Raw genomic sequence first — 22,182 nt, 5'->3', positions numbered from 1 at the left:
TGGCATATGCAAATAAGCAGCCTATCCTACCTGCTTAAGAAATAATTTTCATTTTCGAACCACTACGCTATCCCTGTAACACACGAAGTAATACTGAATGCAAATTGTAATTGGAAAAAAAATTTAAAAAAGAAAGAATTTTAACCTTCTAACATCCAGAGTCCCTTACAAATTTGCTTTAATCTTGTGAAAGACATAATTAACATGAATAATTCAATATTCAGGGGGGGGGGGTTGGCGGGGGGGGGGGGGGGGCGGGCGGAGTAATGCCAAATGAATTTTTTAAAAAAACTCAAGGAGAGTAGTAAAATATGATGATTACTCAGCCTACTATAGGGGAGAAATGTGAATCAGTAATGAAAGGTGAGTTCACAAATAGCTCATAATGAAAACGCTCGTCCCCTGGATAACAGACCATTTAACTACCAGAACCTCAGGGTGCTCGTGAAGCAAACTGCAACCCTTCTTCCCCTTCATGGTAGAAGGCAGAGAGAACACCTTGGTGAGACACAGGAAAGTCAGGTGAATTCTCTGAGAGGAGGACCCACAGTTCTTACTCAATTCATTTACTATTTAAAACCAACATACTAGCCACTCCTCAAAGGTAAAACACCAACCCTGGGCATTGTAGGCTGATGAGCTCTCTCCCCTCCAAATGTCTATTTAATTATCTCCCCCTGAATGTCTCTTCTCATTTCAAAGTTAACATACCCAGGCCCAGACTCCTGATCTTCCTCCCCAAAATGACCCTCCCAAGGTCTTCTCCATCTTAGGCAACAGCTACTCTGTCCTAAGGGCTCAAGACAACACCCTTGGCAGCATCCTCGACTCTTCTCCTTCTCTTTCTCTTACACCCTACATCCAACCCATCAGCGATTGATTGCTGCCGGCACCTCCTGAAAACTACACCTAGCATCTACTTCTCCCACCACTTTCATGGCTGCGACCCTGGTCCAAAATCACCATCCCCTCTCTCCTGAATTATTGCAATAGTCCCCTTTCTGGCCTATTTCCAAACTCCCTCTACAGTCTACTGCCAACACAGCAGCCCAAAGTGATCCTATTAAATCAGAAATCAGGTTGTGAACGCCTCTCCTGGAAGCCCTCCAATGGTTCCCAATTACATTCGGAGTAAAATCGAGGGCTTCGCCAATGGCCTATGAGATCTGGACTCTGCCACCTCTCACCCAATCATCTCCCCTTCCATCACTTCAGATGAGCCACAATTGCCCCCTCAAACCCACATCCAGGTCTCTGCACCTGGCTCCTCTGACCCCAGTGAGCCCCAACCGCCCACCCCCTTGCTGAGGACTTTACACAAATGCCACCTTAACGGTGGGGGAGACACCCTACCTAAACCAAGTTCATAAAATTCTAGTTTGCACACCTGCCCCTGTCCCCCAATTGTTCTTCCCCGTTTTCATTTTCCTCCACAGCATTTACCACTACTGTCTTCACAGTTTGGGGGGCTATACAAGAGAACAACATAGCCTGGGTGGCTGACACAGCAGACATTTGTGTCTCACAGTTTAAGTCAGAGGAGTCCAAGATCAAGGATCTGGCAGAGCAGGCATCTCATGAGGCCTGCTGTTGGGTTCACAGTCCACAGTCTTCTCGCTGCGACCTCATTCAACATAAGGGGATATGGGAGCTCTCTGGGGTCTCTTCTGCTAAGGGCTCTAATCCCACTGATGACCTAATCACTTCCCAAATACCAAATATCACATAATCCAAATACCATCCCATTAGGGATTAGGTTTCAATATATGAATTTGGGAGAAGAAACAAATAGTCTGTAGCAACTCTAACATATTTTATTTATCTGATTATGTCTTCCCTAGGTTCAGACCCTTTGCGGCTAAAGCATAAGCTGCAAAAGGTCAAGGCTTATCTTTCCTTTGTTTGCTGACATTACCAATCTAGAACACCACCTGGCACATGGTAGGTGCTCAATGATCACTTACTGGATAAAATGAAACTTAGTAACGTAAAATAACAAACTCAAAGCAAATGCCAGTGCGCTATTTTTCATGCAGTACTGAAATGGTTTATTGCTGCTTTCTATGCAGACCTTCATTTTATGTGTCAATGCAAACTTACACAGGTGTCATAGTATTAGAATACTCTTTTGTGAAGTGATGTAATAACGATTTCCCCCCAAGGCTTATAAACTTAATTATAATTACCTTATTTAAGGCATGTCCCACGTGAGGGTCACCATTTGCATAAGGAGGTCCATCATGGAGACAAAATTCTGTCTTTACTTGTCTTTCTCTTTGCCATGAATAAAGCTCTGAAAATCCACATTTCTGTTTAAAAAGAGTGAGAATGTCTGAACATTGTATAAACACATACTCCTGAATCTTACCATAAGTAACAGCCAGCAGTTGTTTCTTATCTCGTTTCAATGTACTCAACCGTAAGCACAAATGGTGACGCTTCTGAAATGTGCATGAGAACCTTTTTTAATTTTCATTGAATTTATTGGGGTGATATCGGTCAGTAAAATTATAGAGGTTTCAAGGATACAATTCCATAATACATCATCAGTATATTTTATCTCGTGTTCATAACCCAAAGTCAAGTCTCCCTCCATCGCCATTTATCCCCCCGTTTCTCCTCTTCTAACTCTTCAACCTCCCTGTCCCTCTGGTAATCACCATGCTGTTGTCTGTGTCTATTAGGGTTTTTTAGTTTTGTTTTCTAGGGTTGTTTTTTTTTTTTTTTTTCTTTGCATAATCCCTTCACCTTTTTCATCCAGCCTCCCAAACCCCGCCCCTCAGACAGCTGAGTACTCTTTTTTGAAAACCTTGCAATAGTCTCCCCCTTAGACTTCTGATTAAATCTAAGCTCTGAACAGCACCCACGACCACACAAAGGTTCAGTACCATTAAATTCTTGGACAGGCTTTCAGCACTCCCCACCACTCAGACCTGACACTTTAATGTTCCTTTGATCTAAACACTTGCTACACTCTAAATCCGAAACAACACTCAGTGCAATCTGCCGTGTGACCTTGGCCTGTTTCTGCCTTTGAGCAAATGTTAATAATATCTGTTTGGTGTGAAGATGAAATGAGAGAACATTTGAAACTGTCCCAGTTCCTGGCATACAGATGGTATGGGATAAAACACTTTTAAAAATTAAGATGGCCAAACCAGGTTGATGAGTCTAGAACTCTGATGATCATCATATTTAAGGGCAGCATATTTACTTAACCAATATATCCTGCGTGTCAGGGATTTTAAAGACTCCAGAATTAGGCAAACTGACAAGTGAATCTCTGCCCTTAGAAAATCCAATCTAATACAGGAGGCACGCGCGTGCTCTAGGAAGGGGAGGCAGAGGAAGTAAGTCCCGCTACTTGGTTCTGCAAACGAGTAGGGACCGACTAATACCACGAAGGTGAGCTTCCACTTGTCCTCATAAACAAATTTTTATCGACATGTATACATGTTAATTTCCTTTTTTACAAGTCACTGGAATAGTATCCCCTATTCGACCTGTTTTGCCTAAGCTAAAAATGGGACTTAAATTTGACCCGTGCAGCTATCTGAGCTTCTTAGTTTCCTCTTTAATGTTCCGCTCCTGAACCATGTACCTTTTAGGGACTTACCTCCAGGATCTTCACTTAAGTTTTCAGAGAGTAAAACCTGTGGCAAAGGGATGGTTTCCACTCATCTGGTCACAACACCTCTCCCCCCCCCCCCCCGCCACCCCCGGCAAAGGGGCCTGGAGCCCGCGGCCCTATCCCACCCCGCCCAGGGTGGCTCCAGGGACATCCCGTCTCCCCGACACCCGGCTGGGTCGGGCCTCCCTCCCGAGTCCCGACTGACGCGACGCAGAGGCGGGGCCGCACCTGCTGGATCTCCAACTCCAAGTCGGGCTGCTGGCGGCCCAGCAGTTTCATGGGGAAGTTGGTCTGGGGCAGCAGCACCGTCTCCCGGTACCTGCCATTACTCGAATTCCGCAGCTCGTTACTGGCCCCGGTGACTGATCGCACCAAAAGCCACCTCGCTGTCCCATGCCGCCCGGGACGACAAGGAAGGCAGGGTGGTCCCCAGAGACTCCGGGCGGCGGCCAGGGCCGCTGAGCCCGAGCCGCGAGGGCTCAGCCCCCAACGCATGGCGGGCCGACCCCAGCCTCCCCTCGATCACCGGTATTTTGGCCCCTACCCGGGCTCGAAGAAACAGAGACCACAGAAAAAAAAAAAAAACTCCTCCAGCAGAGTGGGAGTGCGCACGCGCGCGGCGCACGGAAGAGCTAGGAGCGCGACATCCCGAGTCCGGTAGATACAGCCAGTTCCGGGTCTTGGCTGCAGCCACTGAGGGCTGACTGGGTCCGAGGGGCGGGGCCAGATGTGGTTGCCGCAGGGGCTCATAGGGTAATCATGGCTTTGCCTGTTTTATATACATATATTTGTGTGTATATATGTATATGTGTATATATAAATACATATGTATACACATATACATATATACCTATATGACCGTACATATATGTATAGTTGTGTACATGTGTGTGGTTATGTATAGTTATATATACATAACCACACATATACACATATATAACAACCCAATATATACGAGATAGTATCATTTCAACATGTAATTTATAAAGATTATACACAAGATACTTCGCATTCTGTCTCTTCACACGCTGTCTTCGAGACTGGGTCCTTATTGTACACACACGGCACAATCCGTGCTAGTGCCTTAGGGAGCAGCGCTGCTCTAGTGAGTTCAAAGGTCACAGCGATAGTGTAAATCCACCTATTTCTCAGATTCCCTCTATCCCTGTTACCTCCCACTTCTATTCTGCTATTTGGTTGTCCAGGTCATTGTAGTTCACAGTTGTTCCCTCTTGGAAATGGCTTTCCTAATGATAAAACCCAACATCTAGAAGATCTGATATACATGAATTAAGAGACAGAGAAATGAAATGAAAATGTTACATGGAGAAAGACACCCCAGAGTGAGAAGGCAAATAGTAAGCACTCCATCAATGGCAGCCTGTCACCTGGCACTGTCCCCAGCTCTTTACCTGTATCAACTCATTTAATCTTTAAACCCTGTGAAGAGACAACATGCCAGAACAACCCTGTGAGGTGAGGTGGGTACTATGAGTGTTCCTATCTTACAGGTAAGGAGACTGAAGCACCTAGACATAAGTACTTTACCCAAGATCAAAGGAGCACAGCTGGAATTCAGACCCAAACAGCTGGCCTCTGACGCCTGTTCTGCACAACCACTGTGTTACATTGCCTCCCCTACACTTTACAGACATACCTTGGAGAGATTGCGGGTCCAGTTCCAGATCTCTAATAAAGCAAGTTTTACAATACAGTGAGTCATAATCTTTTGACTGGTGGATAGTCTTGCCTTCAGATTGCAAAAAAAGCAACACCTATAACACACAATAAAATGAGGCATGCCATTCTCTTTCCCTCTGCTGGACTTGTAGTAATCATGTTCATCCTTAAACTAATTCATGCCAGCTGCACTTGCTATCGTGAAATAAATGGTCTTAACCCACTGAGTTATTATGAAAATCAAGTCAGATTGTGTAGGTTAAAGCCTTCTCAAGTTAGAACTCCATGGAATGGTAGCCACTTATTGATATTGCTCTCCGGTGAGTCTTTTAAAACAGAAATTGTTTGTTTCTAATTACAAAAGTTTGGGAGTTACAGAGGAACACACAGAAACAAAATCGCTCGCTAACTACTTTTTCCCCAAACCAATGTTTTTTTTAATGCAAAAATAAAGTCTATTACGAAAAGCTGAAAGGTCTGAAGAGCCCAGTAAAGGCATGTCTCTAAAAAACAAAACGAAGTGCTGTTGAGTTGGATGAAGCTAGAACAAGTGTAAAATGGTGGGAAAAACATGTAAAAATGTGTAAGGATTTTGTGCTTGCCTAGAGTTTGCCTAAGTGACTAAACTCCAAAACTACATGGTATATTATGCTCCGCATTTTCCAGAGACGCAAAGCAAGACTGCGGCGACCTAAGGACTTATGCTCTAAGAAAAGGCCTGGACACATTGTATTGTTTGTATTTTATTTTTAACAGTGAGAACATAGTTATGAGCTACTTACTTTTAAAATGTTTAAAAATACAGTAGTACCTTTATTGTGTCAACAAAAGCTTGCTACATGCCACCATTCCAATGCCAACAGGAGTCCCCAATCTTGGGTGCAGAAAAAGGAGAGGCTTTATTCAGGTGAATAGTTTGCCAACCTGGAAAAGGCAGCCTCCAGAGGAAACTGAGAGTGAGCTCCCCTAGGACAAAGGGGGAGGCTTAATTTTATAGAGAAAGTCCCCGTCCTGGTCCTGGTGTGGTCCAATTTCACGCAAAACAGAAATCTAAATTTGCAGTTTGATCTTGCCTTCAATTTATAAAAAACATAACACTCTTGAAGCACAATAAAGCGACGTGCAATATAATGAAGCATACTTGCAAGGGATTTGGTTTTCTAATCAGTTGCAGAATGTATGTTTAAATGGAATTTAAGCAATTTACATTTACTGTTATAACTGCTACGTTTCCTACTGGCTCTGCCACCTTACTTTATGTTACTGGCTATGTTCTAATCGCAGTGCTTTGCACTTTAGTATCGAAAAAAAGTCGTCGGTTATTCGTTCTGCTGTTCTCTTGCACACGCACCCATAACACAAGTAGCACAGAGTATGCTCCTTAAATACACGGTGGATGCCTGTGTGAATAAAAAAAGACAGTTCTTGTTTTTGCTGGTTTTTACTTTGCGCAGTACATCAAGCCAAAAAAAAAATCATTAATATGGTACACCTAGCCAGGAAGAGACCCCCAGGACTCAATCAGCAGGCAAATGCAAAAGGTCTCAGACCCCTTTAAGAATTTGGTGACTGCTTCTGCGAAGACACACCTCCACTATGATTGCAGGTAACTGGAGCCCACCGAGAGCTTGAAGAAAACTCGGAAAACTGGAGTTTTCGGCGGGTCTGGAGTCGGACGGGGTCGGGGTGACGCAGCTGCTCTGGGCCTGCGCCGAATTTGCCGCATGCGCTGTAGCTGAGGAAGGTGGGCCCTAAGTCGAGACGTCTTAGGGACTGGGAGAAAGCGGTACTGGACGTCACGGGGGACCTGTTGCTCAATAACGCGTTTGGGGGCTTATTCCAGGTGTGTTTTTCTCCTAGCTTCGTTCCTGGCCTGTCACCGTAAGTTTCTGCCTTGTGGGGCAAGGCAAGAGCAGATCCTGGACAGATCCAAGTCGTTCGCTGGTCCCTAACTCCACCCCTTTGCACAGATAAGCAGAGATTCAAGGGATTTTATGTTCCAAAAAGGTTACCGTGAATCTGATTGCATCTCCAGATATTCCTATTTCGGACCTAGATCTATGAGCGTCGACATTTTGATTGTGTAGCTGTGATTTTATTTTCGTGCTCCAAGGTCTTTGTGGCTCTACCTTGTGTAAATATTAATAACAAGCCAGACCTAGACTGTGGGTTTATCGCACCCAAATTTGGGGGCTGTCTTACACCTAAAATTAAATGTCATTAAGACATTCTTCTTGTCTTTCCTGCATATTTGTAGGTTTGCTTGATTCATTTACGTTTCCCTGAAAATATACATAATATTTGCTAGTTCAAAACGTGTGCATTTTGCTGTTAATACGATTTTTATAACCCTCCCAAGAGGTTTCACCACTTTACATCCCTTCTAACAGTGCTCAGGACAGTGCGCCCTCACACTTTAACCAGATCTGGGCGCACTTTCTCATTTGCGCCAATCTCGCAAACAAACAATCATTTCTCGTTGTTGTAGTTTGCATTTCTTTCATAATTAGTGAAGTTGAGCGTTTCATGTATTTACCAGCCATTGCTTTGCTTTTTCTAGGAATTACCTGTTCATGTCCTTTGCTGATTTTTCTACTTGGTTATTCATCTTTTACCTATGGATATATAAAAGCCCTTTTACATAACAAAAATGAGCTTGTGTCTAGTTTGTGGCACAAAATTTTTTCCCCTCGTTTTTGTCAATCTTTGCATTGTTTATGGTACTTAGACTATATAGATGTTTAAATTCTCTTTTTTAGTCAAGTGTATCAGTATTTTTTTTTATGGAATCTTGTTTTTTGTCATGTTTATAAGTGCCTTTACCAAATCTATAAAATTGAACCCAAGTTTTATTCCTGTACTTTTATAGTTTCATTCTTTACTTTTAAAATCACACATTGATCTGGAATTTATATAAATATGAAGAATGCAAAAATAACCCAACATTTTTCAAATTATCAATTTCCCCACCATTTAGGCATAATTAACTTTCCCCCATGATTTGAAATACCAGCTTTATTGTGTTTGGATCTGTCTCTGGAATTTATTTGATTCTGTTAATTTGTCACTAATTCTCCACAGGACTAAAATGTTCTGTTGTGTTTTTTTTTAAGATTTTATTTATTTATTTTTAGAGAGAGGGGAAGGGGGAAGAAACAGAGGAAGAGAAACATCGCTGTGCCAGAGAGACATCCATTAGTGGCTGTCTCTCGCACACCCCCAGCTGGGAACCTGGCCTGCAACCCAGGCGTGTGCCCTGACTGAGAATCACCAGCAACCTGGCACTCAGTCCACTGAGCCACACCAGCCAGGGCCAAACTGTTTTAATTACTATAGTTTTATATCATATTTTGGTGACTAGTAAAGAGAGCATCTCTGCTCATTGTTCTTTTTTTCAGAATTTGCTCTGTTATGCTCACAATTTTATATTTCCACATGGCCTTGAACATTGGCATCATTTAGTCAGGTTCCAAAGATACATGATCTCAGTATTTTGATCTTAAACTCATTATTCCACATACGCTCACCACATTCATACTGAATTCAAATGCGTCTCCCAGGCTATGGGAGAAGAAAAAAAGAAAAGGATCTCTGTTTTTATTCTGAACGAGCCATGTTGGTGGCTTTAAAGATTTCTCAAAAGATGGAATGTTAAGCTGATTGCCGGAAGTGTTTTCCAAGCCTTTTTCATACGCACTCTAAGCCCCGAGCCCAGTATATGATTTAAAAGAAGCTCTGCTGTGATTCAGTGTCATTGGTTATCACAATACATCCTCAAGGTCGAAGTGACGTCGCAGAAGCCACGGGAATGTTTTAGCCAGTATCATTCAGGCCTGCCTTGGGTCAGAGGCTGCCGCAGGCGCTCTCCGGGCGCTTCTCGTTGAATCATTATAACGTTTCGCTGTAGGTGCTGTGGTGTAGCTCCATTTTACAGGTTGAGAATTTAAGTGGCTTTCCTGAGATCACACGGCTAGTTTGTGCCGTGACAGAGGCAATTGACTCCAGTGCCTGCCTTTACCTAGTGTGCTGTGTTTTGAGAAAGCTTGCAGGGGGCCGATCAGTTTCCCCCACTTGTGTGGTGGTGGTCCAGCGTTCACCGGTATCCTTTACCTTTGAACCAGTTAAGCAAGAGGTAGTGTTTTAGGACCCAGAGGTGTAAAAATGGTAGAGAAGGAAGTACAGTGAGTTTGATCTGAACTGCTGTAAAGAAGTTAACTTGATGGTGGCTTTTGGCCTTGTTCTGTGTCCACCTGTACCAGCAACAGGTAATTCTACCTTGGGGCCTGGGAAGGGTCACAAAAAGGCCAATAGGAACTTTTTTTCACAGATTTCGCGTTTCAATAATATAGTTAGCTACATTTTCTTTATACAGAGAGTCAAAATTGTATTCATTTGTTTAAAATATGTAAGAAAAGGAGTCGGGCTAGGTGACAGTGATATTTCATTACTGATTCAGTTTGGACCAAAGAAATACTTCAGGGAAAACGGTAAAAATTTTTCTTATTTGCCAACTCAAAATGACTTATAGGATCTCTTTATAAAACATTGTGTGGTTTGCACCAAACTTAATTCTTTACGTTCACATAAAGCTGATGTTAATTAACTTTAAATGGTGGTTCATCAACATAGTATACATTTTATGAAGGGTGTAGTAGAAAGAGAAAGCCGAAAAGCTTTTGTTCGGGAGAATATGCCGTGGGCTTGGCAAACGTAAAGGGAAGTGGTTTAGTCATATAGGAAACCTGACGAGGTTGTAGTGATTGCTCAACCAGCTCAAAGGTAAGTGATACCTGTAAACAGTTAGAACAACACCATAGGGTGAGGGAAACTGACCCGCCGTTCCCAAGTGCCGTCTTTTGTTAGGTCGGGGCCAATGTGCCCAGCAGCACGCTACAATAGCCTTGGTGGTTAAGACTCCTGGATAGTACAGACTCATTGTCTGAAGTCTACATTTTCCACTACAGAGTAAGTCAGATACGTGGCTGGTCACGGACAGAAGGGGGTAGAGGTGAAGCCTACCGTTTTCTGTTTGAGCTGTTTCTGAAATAGTAATTTTCATATCCCATTTCTCCACATGTAATACCTACTATGTCAAGAAAATGAATGTAGCCTGATGATGATGTGGCAAGATAAACAATTCAAATACATTGAAACCCACTTCATTTTCATTTTAATTCCAGAAGGCTGTTGGTCACAGAGTGGCGTTCATTACCTTTCAGTTTGCATTGCAGTTTCGTTTCTGTCTTCCTTCTGAAGGGTTTCAAACACTTGCTTATGGTCTCATTGGTGTTTGTGATCCCAGTGAATAGAATGTGGATGATAGTAAGAAGACGTGAAGAGGCTAAAAGCACATCAGATCAAATACGCGGTCAGAAATTGGTGGTAGAATGGTGAATACTAATGAATGGAGGTCTGTGATGTGTATATCATGTTCCCCTCGGGCACTGAAATAATGCTGACTTGATGGGAATGGAGTGGGGAGACTTTTTGTCCTAGGCTGGTTCCCCATAAATACTCTGAAACAGAGATCAAGTACAGCTTTGTTGGGGAGTGTTCCTGGGCTCACTTGTGGGAGGGAAGGGAAGGAGGTAGGAATGGACAGGGGAGGGGAGACCTTGGGCCATGGTGAGTCCCCCCTAAGGCCTCAGCTGACCACACTGGGCATTGGGAAGCTAGGATGGCCCCTCAGAGCTGGGGCAGCAGCCCAGCTGGAGTAGAGGGCGGCCTTTATATCCCTTTGTTGCCAGTTTCAGGTAAAGTGGCCCTTTGCAGCAGAAATATTACCGCCCCTAAAAAAGGTGGCAGCTAAAGGCCACGCCCTGAGAACCCTCAGCAGCTGAGAAAATAGACCCTTCAGTCCTGGAGGGAGTCTGGGTGGCGCGTCCCAGCATCCAAACAGTCACTAAAATGTCACGGTTTGAATTTGTGTGTTCAGAGATGAACGTATTTGATCCTAGAGGCTGTTCCCTCCATGTTTGTTTTGCTGGGGCTGGGAACTACCCTGACATTCATTACTTTTCTACTTGATGGGTCCTTCCTTCATTTAGTTATCCTGCCTGTTGTCTCTGTTGGGCTGCTGGTGAGGATGGTACCGAATAATCAGATTAAATTTTATTTAATCTCTAAAGGAACATTCATTGATTTTCCATGAATTACTTGTAGTCACACGCAGTCCCTCCCTTTTTTAATTACTCCACACAGCCCCACAGCCCCTCTGCTATTCAGACGTCTCTCGGCACTTAGCAGCTTTATGCCACAGACTTCAGGGTTCGATATCTTACCTCCAAAGCACCAGCATATGAGCTCTTCAAGGCAGATGTCTGTTTCCGGCCCCTGAAGTGCTTTCCACAGTCTTTGCACCTTGCACATCTCACACATACAACTTCTTCACGGTGCTCGTAGGCGTTGGCCAGTTTCCCCCACGCTTCAGAGTGTGCCATCTGCAGAGAAGTAAAACCAAAGAATTTATTGAGAGAGGGAATACTGAAATGGAGGCTTTTCCAAGTCTCCTCAAGAATCTGTGCTGTTACTCGGGGCAGTCCCGAGTAAGCACACGAGAAAGACGCATCGAATTGAATTCAGGTAAATGAAACCAGTAGTTGGCTTTGAAAGTAACAAAACCTTTCCCTCCATTTCCCTTCAGGACTTGTCATGGCTTCCAGCCCCACCTTGCTGATGCGGTTGGTAGCCTCGGCGTACTCTATCGCTCAGAAGGCAGGGACAATAGTCAGACGTGTCATCGCTGAGGGGGACCTGGGCATCGTGGAGAAGGTGCTGAAAATCCCCTCTAACTTCACACCAACTCTGTTTTTGTCCTGGAGGGTGAGCCCTCTGTCCGTGTGGCGCCACATTCTAGCAGAACAGTACTTGGCGTTGAGACAAGCAGCAAACTTCAGGGTGGCATAAAAGAGTTGATTTTCATAATCATTCCTTACTGCGTTACACTACTAAATCCAGTAAAACCCCACTATTTCAGTTAGTACGATCTGTAAATTACCCAACGAGGCATAGGTGCATTACAACTGTCACAATTCTCTGGAAGCAACTAGTGGAGGAGGTTGTGGCTGTTGGCTCCAGGATTTCCCACTGGCTCTCACTACCTCCTGTATGGATGGGGTGCATGCCACAGGCGAGCTCTATGTTAAGTGTTGTGGTTGTTCGTTTTTATGTTTCAGAAGTGGGAATTTATTCTGTACCCCAGGGAGGTGCCTTGAGTTACTAGGAGTTAGGATTACTGAATGAAAGTCGTAGAAGAATGCATATAAGGAATACCTTTCAGGGAACTTACAGATACAGTTTTTTAGCTTTGACTGCCTTGAATAAGTTGTGAATTTCCTATCTCTTAGGCTGTTTAAGCAAGAGAGTGATCCAGAAATCTTATGAAAGCACTTTCTGAACTGTGAAGAAAATGCTCTCGTAATATGAAATCTCCTTTCCAGACTTTCAAGTGTAAATAAATCCCGTGAGAAAAACCAAGCCAAGAAAGTGGCAGACTCACTGGGTGTTGAGGTCCATGGGTCTAAAAACAGGCAGTGTGATTCAGATGACACACACACTCAGGCCTCAGGGGTCAGGGGACGACGGGTCTCACTGGCTGTGCTAACATTTCCTTCTCTGCGGCAGACTTGTGCAACGGACCTGCAGACCAGAGCGGACCGACTGGCACAGCTCAGCATATGTTCCTCACTGGCCCGGAAGTTCCCCAGGCTGACCATCATAGGGGAAGAGGTGAGGCCTGTTTACTGTATGGAGGTGTAATTGCCACTTGAATGATCTACTTACCACTCCTAGGATTTCAAGCCTTATATCCAGTATCTTAACGCACAAGTAATTGTACTCCTTGGACTTGAAGGAAATGTCTAATTATGAAATATTTTGGTCCATTTCTAGGCCAGCTGTCTCAATTCTTGACCATCTAAGATGTGGTTACTGTGATAATATTCAGCATACAAACTACAAGATGGGCAGAGTTCTAGAACTCCGGAATGAAATGGTTATTGTTTCTGGTTTTGTTTTATTTTTTAATTAGGCTTCCTTACACAGGAATGCGAAGAGAGTAACACTGTGAAGGTGAGGACTTGACGTGTCATGTAACTCAGAAGTTACCTGATGTCAGAACCTCTTATTTTGGAAAAGTCTGGGTACTTAAGCATTCTTGTCTTTCTCAGCTGTTCAGGATGGTTGAGTTGGGACTCTCTAGTCAGCTGTGACCTGCCATGTCTGGTGGTGGTCGCAGCTTTACTCGGTTTGCTCTAAAGCCCTGAACAGAAATGGCAGGACTGGTGAAAACTGCGATGCGCACTCCTCTCTCAGTGACACAGGGGTGCTCTGTCAACTGCTCTGTCAACACTCGGCGGCGCCAGTAACCGCGTTCTCTGCCGCAGGATCTGCCGTGTGAGGACGTGGACCAAGAGCTGATTGAGGACGGTCAGTGGGAAGAGGTACTCAGGCAGCCGTGCCCGTCACAGTACAGCACCGTCAAGGAGGAAGACGTACGGCCCATGTGTCTCCTTAAGTCTCTGTTGATCTCTGTGTGTCTGTTGTTGGGGTGTTTTTTTTTGCCATAGTAAAGGAAATAAAAATTTGCCTATAATGATGTAAAGTTGTTAGTTATGAAATAGAGGCAGCCAGGAACTTGAACACCTTCAGAGCCAGCGTAGAGTGTCAGGCAACCACGTGGAATGTGTGACCTGTTAATTTGGAGTTCAGTTTCGCCTGCTGTTGGTGTCTCCTCCACTCTAAAACTGTTATTAACAATCCTTTTAGGGAGAAAACCTAATTTGTTATTTAGTAGATTTGGTAGTAAAACATTCCATAGGCATCTGGGGCTGAAAGGAGATGAAGCAGATTGCTACCTTATATTTTTTGGAAAGCCATGAAAATCAACTTGCTTACTTTTTCTAGTTGCTTAAATCTGTGACCCCAGACAACTACCATAGTTCTTTAATTTCCTAATTATAACCTGTTGGACACACACTCATGGAACACTTGCTGTGGGTAAAGGCACTTCACTCAGGGTGAAGGATACAAAGGCAACGAGACGGGTATCTTTCTTCCGGAGTGTATGCCTTTCTGACAAGTTCATGTCAAGTGTTACAGTCTAGGGGTTCGTGGCCGTCTGTCCTGAACCAGGTTGTGAGTCCTAAGTGGAAGGGACTTCTGTCAGAGTCTGCTGTCAGTTGTGTAAACTGTTCTTACGTGACCTTGCGTTAAATCGGCATTTGCATATAAAGTGAGTCGCAGCCACGCGTTGGTCAGGACGTCTTGGTGGTGCTGAAAGCTTCCCTGTGTCACCACCCAGAGTCCAGCATGTGCGTGGCGCTGTGGTTAGCGTTCAGCTGATGGTAAACTTGTTATCACTGTAGCCGTTCATTTTTATAGTTCTTAAATCAGGCTTTTCTCCAATTTAGGGGGACTTTTTCCACAATCACAAAACAATGAAGTTTTTTGTTTCTTTTTTTTTTTTTTTAACCATCACACAACTGATGATATTGGCTTAAGCCATCCACAGTATAATTTCAAAAGTGAAAGAAAGTAGTTTTAGTTAATCTATTTAAGTCTGTTTTTTATATGTTCTATGCTTAATTTGGGTATTTCCTTTCTTTTTAGCTGGTGGTCTGGGTTGATCCGCTGGATGGTACCAAGGAGTATACTGAAGGTCGGTGTCTCTCTTGTATTTGTGTTTGAAGCTGTAGGACTAGTACGTGATGTTGAGTGTGAACGCCGAATACTCCCTGTGTTGTATGACAAGCCGGGATTGGGTTTTGTGTCTGGGCCCTGAAGCTGCGTCCTCGCTGGCTGTTGTTACATGTCAGTGGTCCCAGGACAGAGGGACAAAATTCATCTACCTGCGGTACCCCCGCACACAGTCTACCATGGTTCTTCCACAGTTCTAATGTCACCTACGTGACAATAACTGACATTAAAGCAGCGTTACCAGACTGAGCCCCAGCTGTGCTGGGGTAGCGGGTAGCACCCCGACGGAAAGCACAGCTGCTCTGCCCTCCTTCCTCCGCCACCCCTGGCCCCTGCCCCCTTCCTACTCTCTGGCCCTTCATCTGTGACCTGCTTTCTCTCTTTGTGGCCTCACCTTTAAAGATGAGTTTGGAAATAGTGCAGTACTTCTCTCTTCTGAAAGTATGGAATATGAGAAAAATAAGAAAGCAGCAAATTAAAATAAAATGGGCATCATTAAAGTGAGAAAGACCAGGCTCAGAGCCAGAGTTTTAGGTATTAGGAGCAGAGTACATAAGCTTTGAGTTGTATGTATGAAATAAAGATCTACGTGTGTTTTTCTTATGTTGGTTCTCAGCTTCATGGCTTGAAAAAAGAAAATGTCTCACTTTACTGGAGGAAACTGTATCCTTGGATGAGACGTGTCCGTAATAAGTGGGTCATGCAGAGTGTGTGTGTGTGTGTGTGCGCGCGCACACACGTGTGCATGCATAGAAAACCTCTGCATTGAGAAACGGACGCTTCTCAGTGCTCTAGACACTTCAGCTAACGTGGAGCACCTGCATACCTTGTCTAGGTCTCCACTCCCCCCACCTCCCGAGAGTCGGACTCCCTGCCTCTGGGAAGGAGCCTGGGAACCTGCATTATACAAGTGACACCAGCTCCATCTAGTGCCACTTGATGGTCCCTGGACCCCACTTAGAGAAACCTTCTTCCTTGAGAGGCTTAAAGTGCAAGTGCAGAGAGTGACCGTGGAGTGGAGAGTGACCGAGCGGGCAGGAGTGCGTTCGGCGGTGGCAGAGGGGCACAGAGGGATGTAATGATAATGGCTGTGGGGTTACGGCCAGTTTATTTAATCAGGTTTCAAATTGGATGCATGAGACCACGATTTGCAATGATTCTCTTAAAATTTGCACATTTTGCCAGAGGTTGAATTGATCAGGGACGAATCATTGCAAATTCCTTACCTTTACTGCAAAGATAAGTTGGAGCGGTTCATGTGTTGATGATGAATCATAACAAAAAAGTTACATGATTGATACTAATTTCTTTTTTATAGGTCTTCTTGACAACGTTACCGTTCTCATTGGAATTGCTTATGAAGGGAAAGCCATAGCAGGCGTTATTAACCAACCGTATTATAACTACCAGGTATCACTATGATTGACACAATTTTTTTTTTTTTAATGCAACAAGGAAAGAGTTTATTTCAAGATGCAGTCTGATGAGGAGACAGGCAGAAAGCCCAACCCCGCCTCCTGAGGCAGAAGAGATGATAGTTTTGAAGGAGTTTGAAAGGGAGCTTTCCGTGCAGAGGGAGAGGAAGCAAACGATTCCACGACCTGGTAAAGGCCGCCGATGATTTGGCGCAGAGGGCGGCGTTCGCAGGGCTCCCGCGCCAACCCCTCCGCCTTGCCACGGTACCCGAGGAGTCATCTCCTGTTCATGAGGACCTTTGGAGTCTGCCGGGTTTTCCTGTGTTATCTTCCCATTCAGTCTTCTGACCCCTGATGTTGCAACGACTAAGCCACGTTCCAGCATCTCGGAACCTCAGTGGTGCTCACATTTCTTTTCCCTCTTGAGTCACTTCTAGTGTGGGGAGCCAGACATCTGCACGTGAGGCCACTCCAGCAGGCCAAGGGGGGTCCCGGTGTCAGGAATGCCGTCTCTGGCTACTAACCCGTGAGGATGGAGGCCTCGCCGTATACCTGGCTGCGCTCTCCTGCTTTCTCATGTGGTCACGGGAGCTTGGCTGAGGCAGCCAGCAAGGAGGTGGTGCCTAGAAATGGCAGCCCCCACTGGCAGGAGGGTGAAGGGGTCAGCACGAACATATTTTCTTAGATAAATAATCACAGTGTTAGATGATTCCTGATATAATCTATTCTAGTGTTTTCTAGCCCGGTCGCACACACATTCATCTTTTCAAAATACAGATTCCCACGTCACACCCGAGACCAGTCGAGTCAGCACTTGTGGGGGCATTGATCCCAGGGACGTGTACGTAATACACTGCGTGTATTACATGTGTTTTTTTATGTATGCCTTATGATTCAAATGCAGAAGTTTGGGAATTACTAATTGTTCTTGATGAGTCTGGTCATTGGGACACCTGATTTACAGGTGGTTCTTGAAGCACATTGAAGAAATGAACCATTTCAACCAAGAAAGATGCTAGCCATGTTGTTCTCCAGGTAACACTACGTAGTGCCTAATACTACATAGTCAGCAGTGGTAGCAGACTAAGTATGCTTTTGCACTGTGTTCTTACTGCTCTTTCTGTTCTACTTTGACCTTCTACTGTACTCCCAAACAGTTGTCCTTAGAAACAGGAGCTTAATGTCATTCCAAAGCAGGAATCTGTCATTAAATCACATTAAACTTTAAAGGGAATTATTGAGAGAACTACTTAAAGTATTTTCATTAGTGTGACCTTGATAGAACTTTGGAGAAGTAACCAGCGTGGGGACTGTTATTTCTGAATTTCCAATTTCAGTTACGAGAGGATTCATCTCTCCTAAGATAAATTTGTTTTATTCTGCTTTTGTATGATGATAACTTTATTTATGATCATGTGCTTCTGAGTATTATTTAGCAAAACTAGTTATGCATTATTGGGAAAGTTTCTCATATTAAATATTCATGAATTCTTTTAATATGACTTTAATGTTTGTATGGTGTTACAGGCAGACAGAAGTTTGTGGCTATTATGTAAACATGAAAATAATAACACTGTTACTTTAAAGAGACATGTAATTCATAGATAACACTGGGATGCATGACACTTTTCATCAAGAAATGATATGAGTGCTTAGAAGTTGTTAATAATTTCCATCACTTCTGAAATCAGAAAAATTGTATTCATTTTTCACAGAGCAATGAAAAGCAGAAGTTAAGGGAATACAGGCACGAAATGAAGGTGAGAAAAAGAGCTAGGGTTTTGGCCCCACTACTTGGGAGCAAAGAGGCAGGAACCCTGTGGTACCAGCTAGTCATTGCCGAGCCCCCGTACCAGTTCCCCCCTCCTGTCTCTCCCCTTCGTCACCTGTCCCTCTACCACGTTCCCTTCTGTACGCTCGCCTTACCCTCTTTCTTCTTCCTCTCTCTTGCTTATGCCTTAAAATATGTGGCAACAAGTAGAAAGTTGCTCAGCTTTGTTGGTAGTATTCAAGGTTGAATATTCAGTTTTAAATCATCGTCGTCATCATCACCATAGTAGCTAAAATTTATCTAGAGCTTACTGTACACTGCCAGACTCAAGGGCTCACATGTGCTATCTCATTTAATCCTCACTGTCATCCTTTTAGGAAACCTTTCCCCTGTTTTAAAGGAAGAGAAATCGAAGCCGGACTTACGCAAGGTCACCCAATTTGTCCATAGCAGATCTGGGGCTCGAACCCCAGTCCAAGCTGCTGCGCATTATTCTGTATTGTTCTTGAGACACTGAAGCTGGCTGGCAACTCAGGGAGACAGTGGGGCTTAGTGCAGAGAAATGTGGTCTATCATTACATTGGAGCTGGCCGCTTAGCCACTAGGAGACCTAGCTAATAACTCAGCAGTAAGATGAGACTGTTACCCTCATTATCCCGGAAAGCCGGTGTGGAGCCTTTGAAGGAGAGAGCCAGTGAGGGAGACCAAGGTCCGGAGCATGGAGGAAGCCAGCTGGCTGCCTCAGGGGATTGCCAGGGGCCACCCCACCAGATGCCAGGTTCCCTGGTCCCACACTCTTGGCCTCCATAATCATTTATGTGACATTTTCAGGACCAGAATACCTGTGTCCACTATTTGTATTGCTTTCCTTTCTTTTTCTGGATAACTGCAAAGCAAAGTAAGTAGGCTTCTTGAGAGCGTGAAGTTAGTCTCATCGATCAATCGGAAGCCTAGTGAGCGTGTATGGAGCCCACATGTGTGTTTCCGGTTCCGGCCCCTCTTGTAGTGCGAACTCGGGAGGGAACAGAACAGAGGGAGCACACGAATGCACACTGAGCACCAGGGCTTGCCCTTTGGGGCTTTGTTGCCCCCTTTGGAGGGAATGGTATCGGCAGACAGCCTCCAGCTGCCAGCTGCTGCAGGGATTCCCTGCCCTGTACAGAGCTGCCTTGCCCGGTGACACGCTCCTTCCCGAGGCAGTCCTGTTCCAGGGACAGCTGATTATTACAGGGGTATGAAGGCCTGGCGTTTCATCCCAACTAGGGACAGACTGCAGGCCCTTTTAGCCCCAGAGCTCCCCACAAGGTTGGTGGGAGCTGTTGGTGGCTCTTCGTCACAGCTCTGTTTCTCCCTCTGCCCACCCGTGACGCCTTCCCTCCCGCTCACGGGTGTGGAGCCCAAGGGCGCTCCTCAGAAAGCATCTACCCGTCTCAGCATCTACTTCCCAAGGAATCCAACCCGCAGCGTAGCCTGCTTCACCGTGACCACGCCAGGGCGCTGCTGTGGGACAGACCCGCTGGTGTGTTGAAAGCACTTCGCAAGCAAACGAGGCAGTCTAGTCCGAACGCGAGGAACATTGGCTTTGAACACGGAGGAGCCTCAGTTTGCTTACGGTCTCCCTAGAGCCCTTGGTCAGGTTACTCGAGAATTCCACTCTCTCTTTTCTCATCTGTAAAATAAGGGTGATAGCACCTACTTCCTGGGGTCGTCTCGGAGATTACATGAGATAATACATGTGCGCTCTCAGTGTGGTGCCTGGTGCATGTTAAGTATTCAGTAAGACACACGTCTGTCTGTAACATATGTCTGTGAGGTTAAGTAATGGTATTTAGATGACTTTGAGTTATTTCATGTATCAGTTTTACTTTCCATAAAACACAGGTTATGTTTTTCTATATGAGGTGCATAGTTGTAACAATATGGTTGAAAATTCTTTGAGAAAATACAGATTCTAAGATTACATTCTCATTGTCATTTTACTACCACAATGGCCAATAAAATCTTTGACCTTGACCCCCATTATCCATGGCTACTCTTCAGTATCAGCTTATTCAGTTGTTCTGTCTCCATAGCAGCAAAATGCATTGTCATTGTTACTATTCCCATGGTAACATGATCCTTATTGTTTCCCAGATACTGAAAAGTAGTAGTCAAATATGTGGTGTTTCATTTCCTGGGGACTTAAGTACCTTTTGCAAACAGGTATTTTATGTACAGTAATGAGATTATTCCATGATTCGGAGACCAACAGGAACTAGCCTATGCTATTTCTTTCCTGAGCCCCCCGGGGAATAACCAAAAGTTCCCCTTCAGTACCTTTGAAACCCAATTATTAACCGAAACAACAAGAATAATTCATTGATCCTCTAGGGAAAATTTTTGTCGATGGTGTTCTTTCTGTACTGTATAATACATTATCATGTATTTGCCGATATAACTGAGGCTAATGTTTTTCTCCCAGTAATCAGCTCTGCTCTTGTTTCACCCGTTACCTAGGCAGGACCAGACGCTGCGCTGGGAAGGACGATCTGGGGCGTTTTAGGGTTAGGTGCCTTTGGGTTTCAGCTGAAAGAAGTGCCTGCGGGGAAACACATTATCACCACCACCCGGTCCCACAGCAACAAGCTGGTCACGGACTGTGTCGCTGCCATGAGCCCTGACCAGGTGCTGCGCGTGGGCGGCGCGGGAAATAAGGTACGAACCCTCCGCCACCCACTCTGAGATGCAGTGGCCTCGCTGGAAGAAATGCTGAGCTTTTAACAAGTGTCGAATAAGAGTCTGGCAGAAGGGATTAAAGATTGTAATTTGCCATTCAAAGCACATTTCAGCAACATTTGAATTTTTAAATGTGACGGTTCAAGTCTCTGTTGACCGAAGATATGTCAGTGAAAGTGTGTCATATGCCATTAGGGTCTGATCCTGTGCCTCCTGCCAGCCCTTGTTTTCTCAGGGACCGTCTTACTCCCAGACCTTTCTCCTGCAGACGTGAAGGGTGGGCCTGCCCAGTCCTCCTGGGTACTTCCCCCAGGGTTCCGTCTAGGCTTCCGTCCTCCTGAGAAGATTGTGACATGGAGCACAATGTGATCTATGTCCCTAACCTTGACCTCTTCTCATCTGGTTGCCGCTAGGTACCATGGTGATGATACCCTTCAGCCTCTCAAATTCAGCCTGCAGAGTGGAGCTCATCTTCTCCCTCCCTGCCCCCGATGTGCTCCTCACCCGTTTCCTTTCTGGTTGGTGGCACCACCATCTCCCAGCTGTCCCAGCTGACGCCTGCAAGTCATCCCAGACCCCTCCCTTCCTCAGTCCTGTGGTCTGGTCCTGGCTGTAGATCCTGATTCTTCCCCACTGTCTCCTGTCCGTGTCCACTGCCAGCGCGCGAGTTGAAACCTATCATCCTCCCTCAGCAGACTTCACAGCAGCTTCCAGAGTGGTCTCCCTGTTTAACCCAGTCTCCACAAAGCCACCAGAGCAATTAAAAATGTGTATGTCACTGTCCTGCCCAAAGTCCTGGATGACTTCCCTTGACAATCATTTCAAGTGTAAGCCTATAAGAACAGAATGTAAATTCCTCTATGTCCTGACCCCCGAGCACCCCAGGCCTCCTCCCCTGCATCTCCCAAGTCACACCCGGGCTCAGCTGATACCGAAGTGCGAGTATCAAGTGTGTATTTCACACTTGAGTGCTTGGCACAGGGAAGGCAAATAATTACTGAACCGAACAGAAATCATGTCTCCTCCCACCTTTTGGAAGCAATAATCAACTACTTTTAAATTTTCTAAAAGCATTTACTGATAAGAGGATGAAAATGGGCCTTTAAAAATAGTAGTATTTTGAAAAAATCAAACATTTCAAAGTGAAAATACACTCCTGGTACTCACTGAAATATGATTGTTCTTTGCCCCTGTTTTTGTAACCACAGAACCCCATTCCCTCTTTTATTCCCAGGGGCACCATTCTGTTGTCCCCCTTCCGGCTCCACTCCCCG

At 44.9% G+C, this 22,182-nt stretch overlaps 2 protein-coding genes across 6 annotated transcripts in view; one reads left to right on the top strand and one right to left on the bottom strand.

The window, feature by feature from the left end:
* Positions 1-4,230, bottom strand: part of IARS2 (isoleucyl-tRNA synthetase 2, mitochondrial) — a 33,748-nt gene extending 29,518 nt beyond the window's left edge. The window contains exons 1-2 of the mRNA XM_024576127.4: positions 3,860-4,230; positions 2,187-2,309 (exon numbers count right to left, since the gene is read on the bottom strand). Coding sequence (XP_024431895.2) covers positions 2,187-2,309; positions 3,860-4,126 — 390 coding nt within the window. The 5' untranslated portion in view covers positions 4,127-4,230. The remainder of the gene's footprint in view (positions 1-2,186; positions 2,310-3,859) is intronic.
* BPNT1 (3'(2'), 5'-bisphosphate nucleotidase 1) overlaps positions 1-22,182 on the top strand; it is a 36,922-nt gene that overhangs the window by 11,547 nt on the left and 3,193 nt on the right. The window contains exons 1-7 of one of the 5 annotated variants that reach the window (XM_053912643.1): positions 7,002-7,154; positions 11,955-12,082; positions 12,935-13,039; positions 13,696-13,803; positions 14,921-14,969; positions 16,326-16,417; positions 20,690-20,887. In XM_053912643.1, the coding sequence (XP_053768618.1) occupies positions 11,963-12,082; positions 12,935-13,039; positions 13,696-13,803; positions 14,921-14,969; positions 16,326-16,417; positions 20,690-20,887 (672 nt within the window). In that variant the 5' untranslated portion in view covers positions 7,002-7,154; positions 11,955-11,962. Of the gene's footprint in view, positions 1-7,001; positions 7,193-9,500; positions 9,577-11,954; positions 12,083-12,934; positions 13,040-13,695; positions 13,804-14,920; positions 14,970-16,325; positions 16,418-18,137; positions 20,653-20,689; positions 20,888-22,182 lie in introns of those variants that run through there. The other 4 variants (XM_053912644.2, XM_053912646.2, XM_045184426.2 and 1 more) reach the window with 4 other exon arrangements.

Source organism: Desmodus rotundus, chromosome 10 (genome assembly GCF_022682495.2).
Source record: "Desmodus rotundus isolate HL8 chromosome 10, HLdesRot8A.1, whole genome shotgun sequence".
Lineage (NCBI taxonomy): Eukaryota > Metazoa > Chordata > Mammalia > Chiroptera > Phyllostomidae > Desmodus > Desmodus rotundus.
The sequence above is the reverse complement of the archived record's forward strand: the minus strand, read 5'-3'. Positions and strand labels throughout refer to the sequence as shown.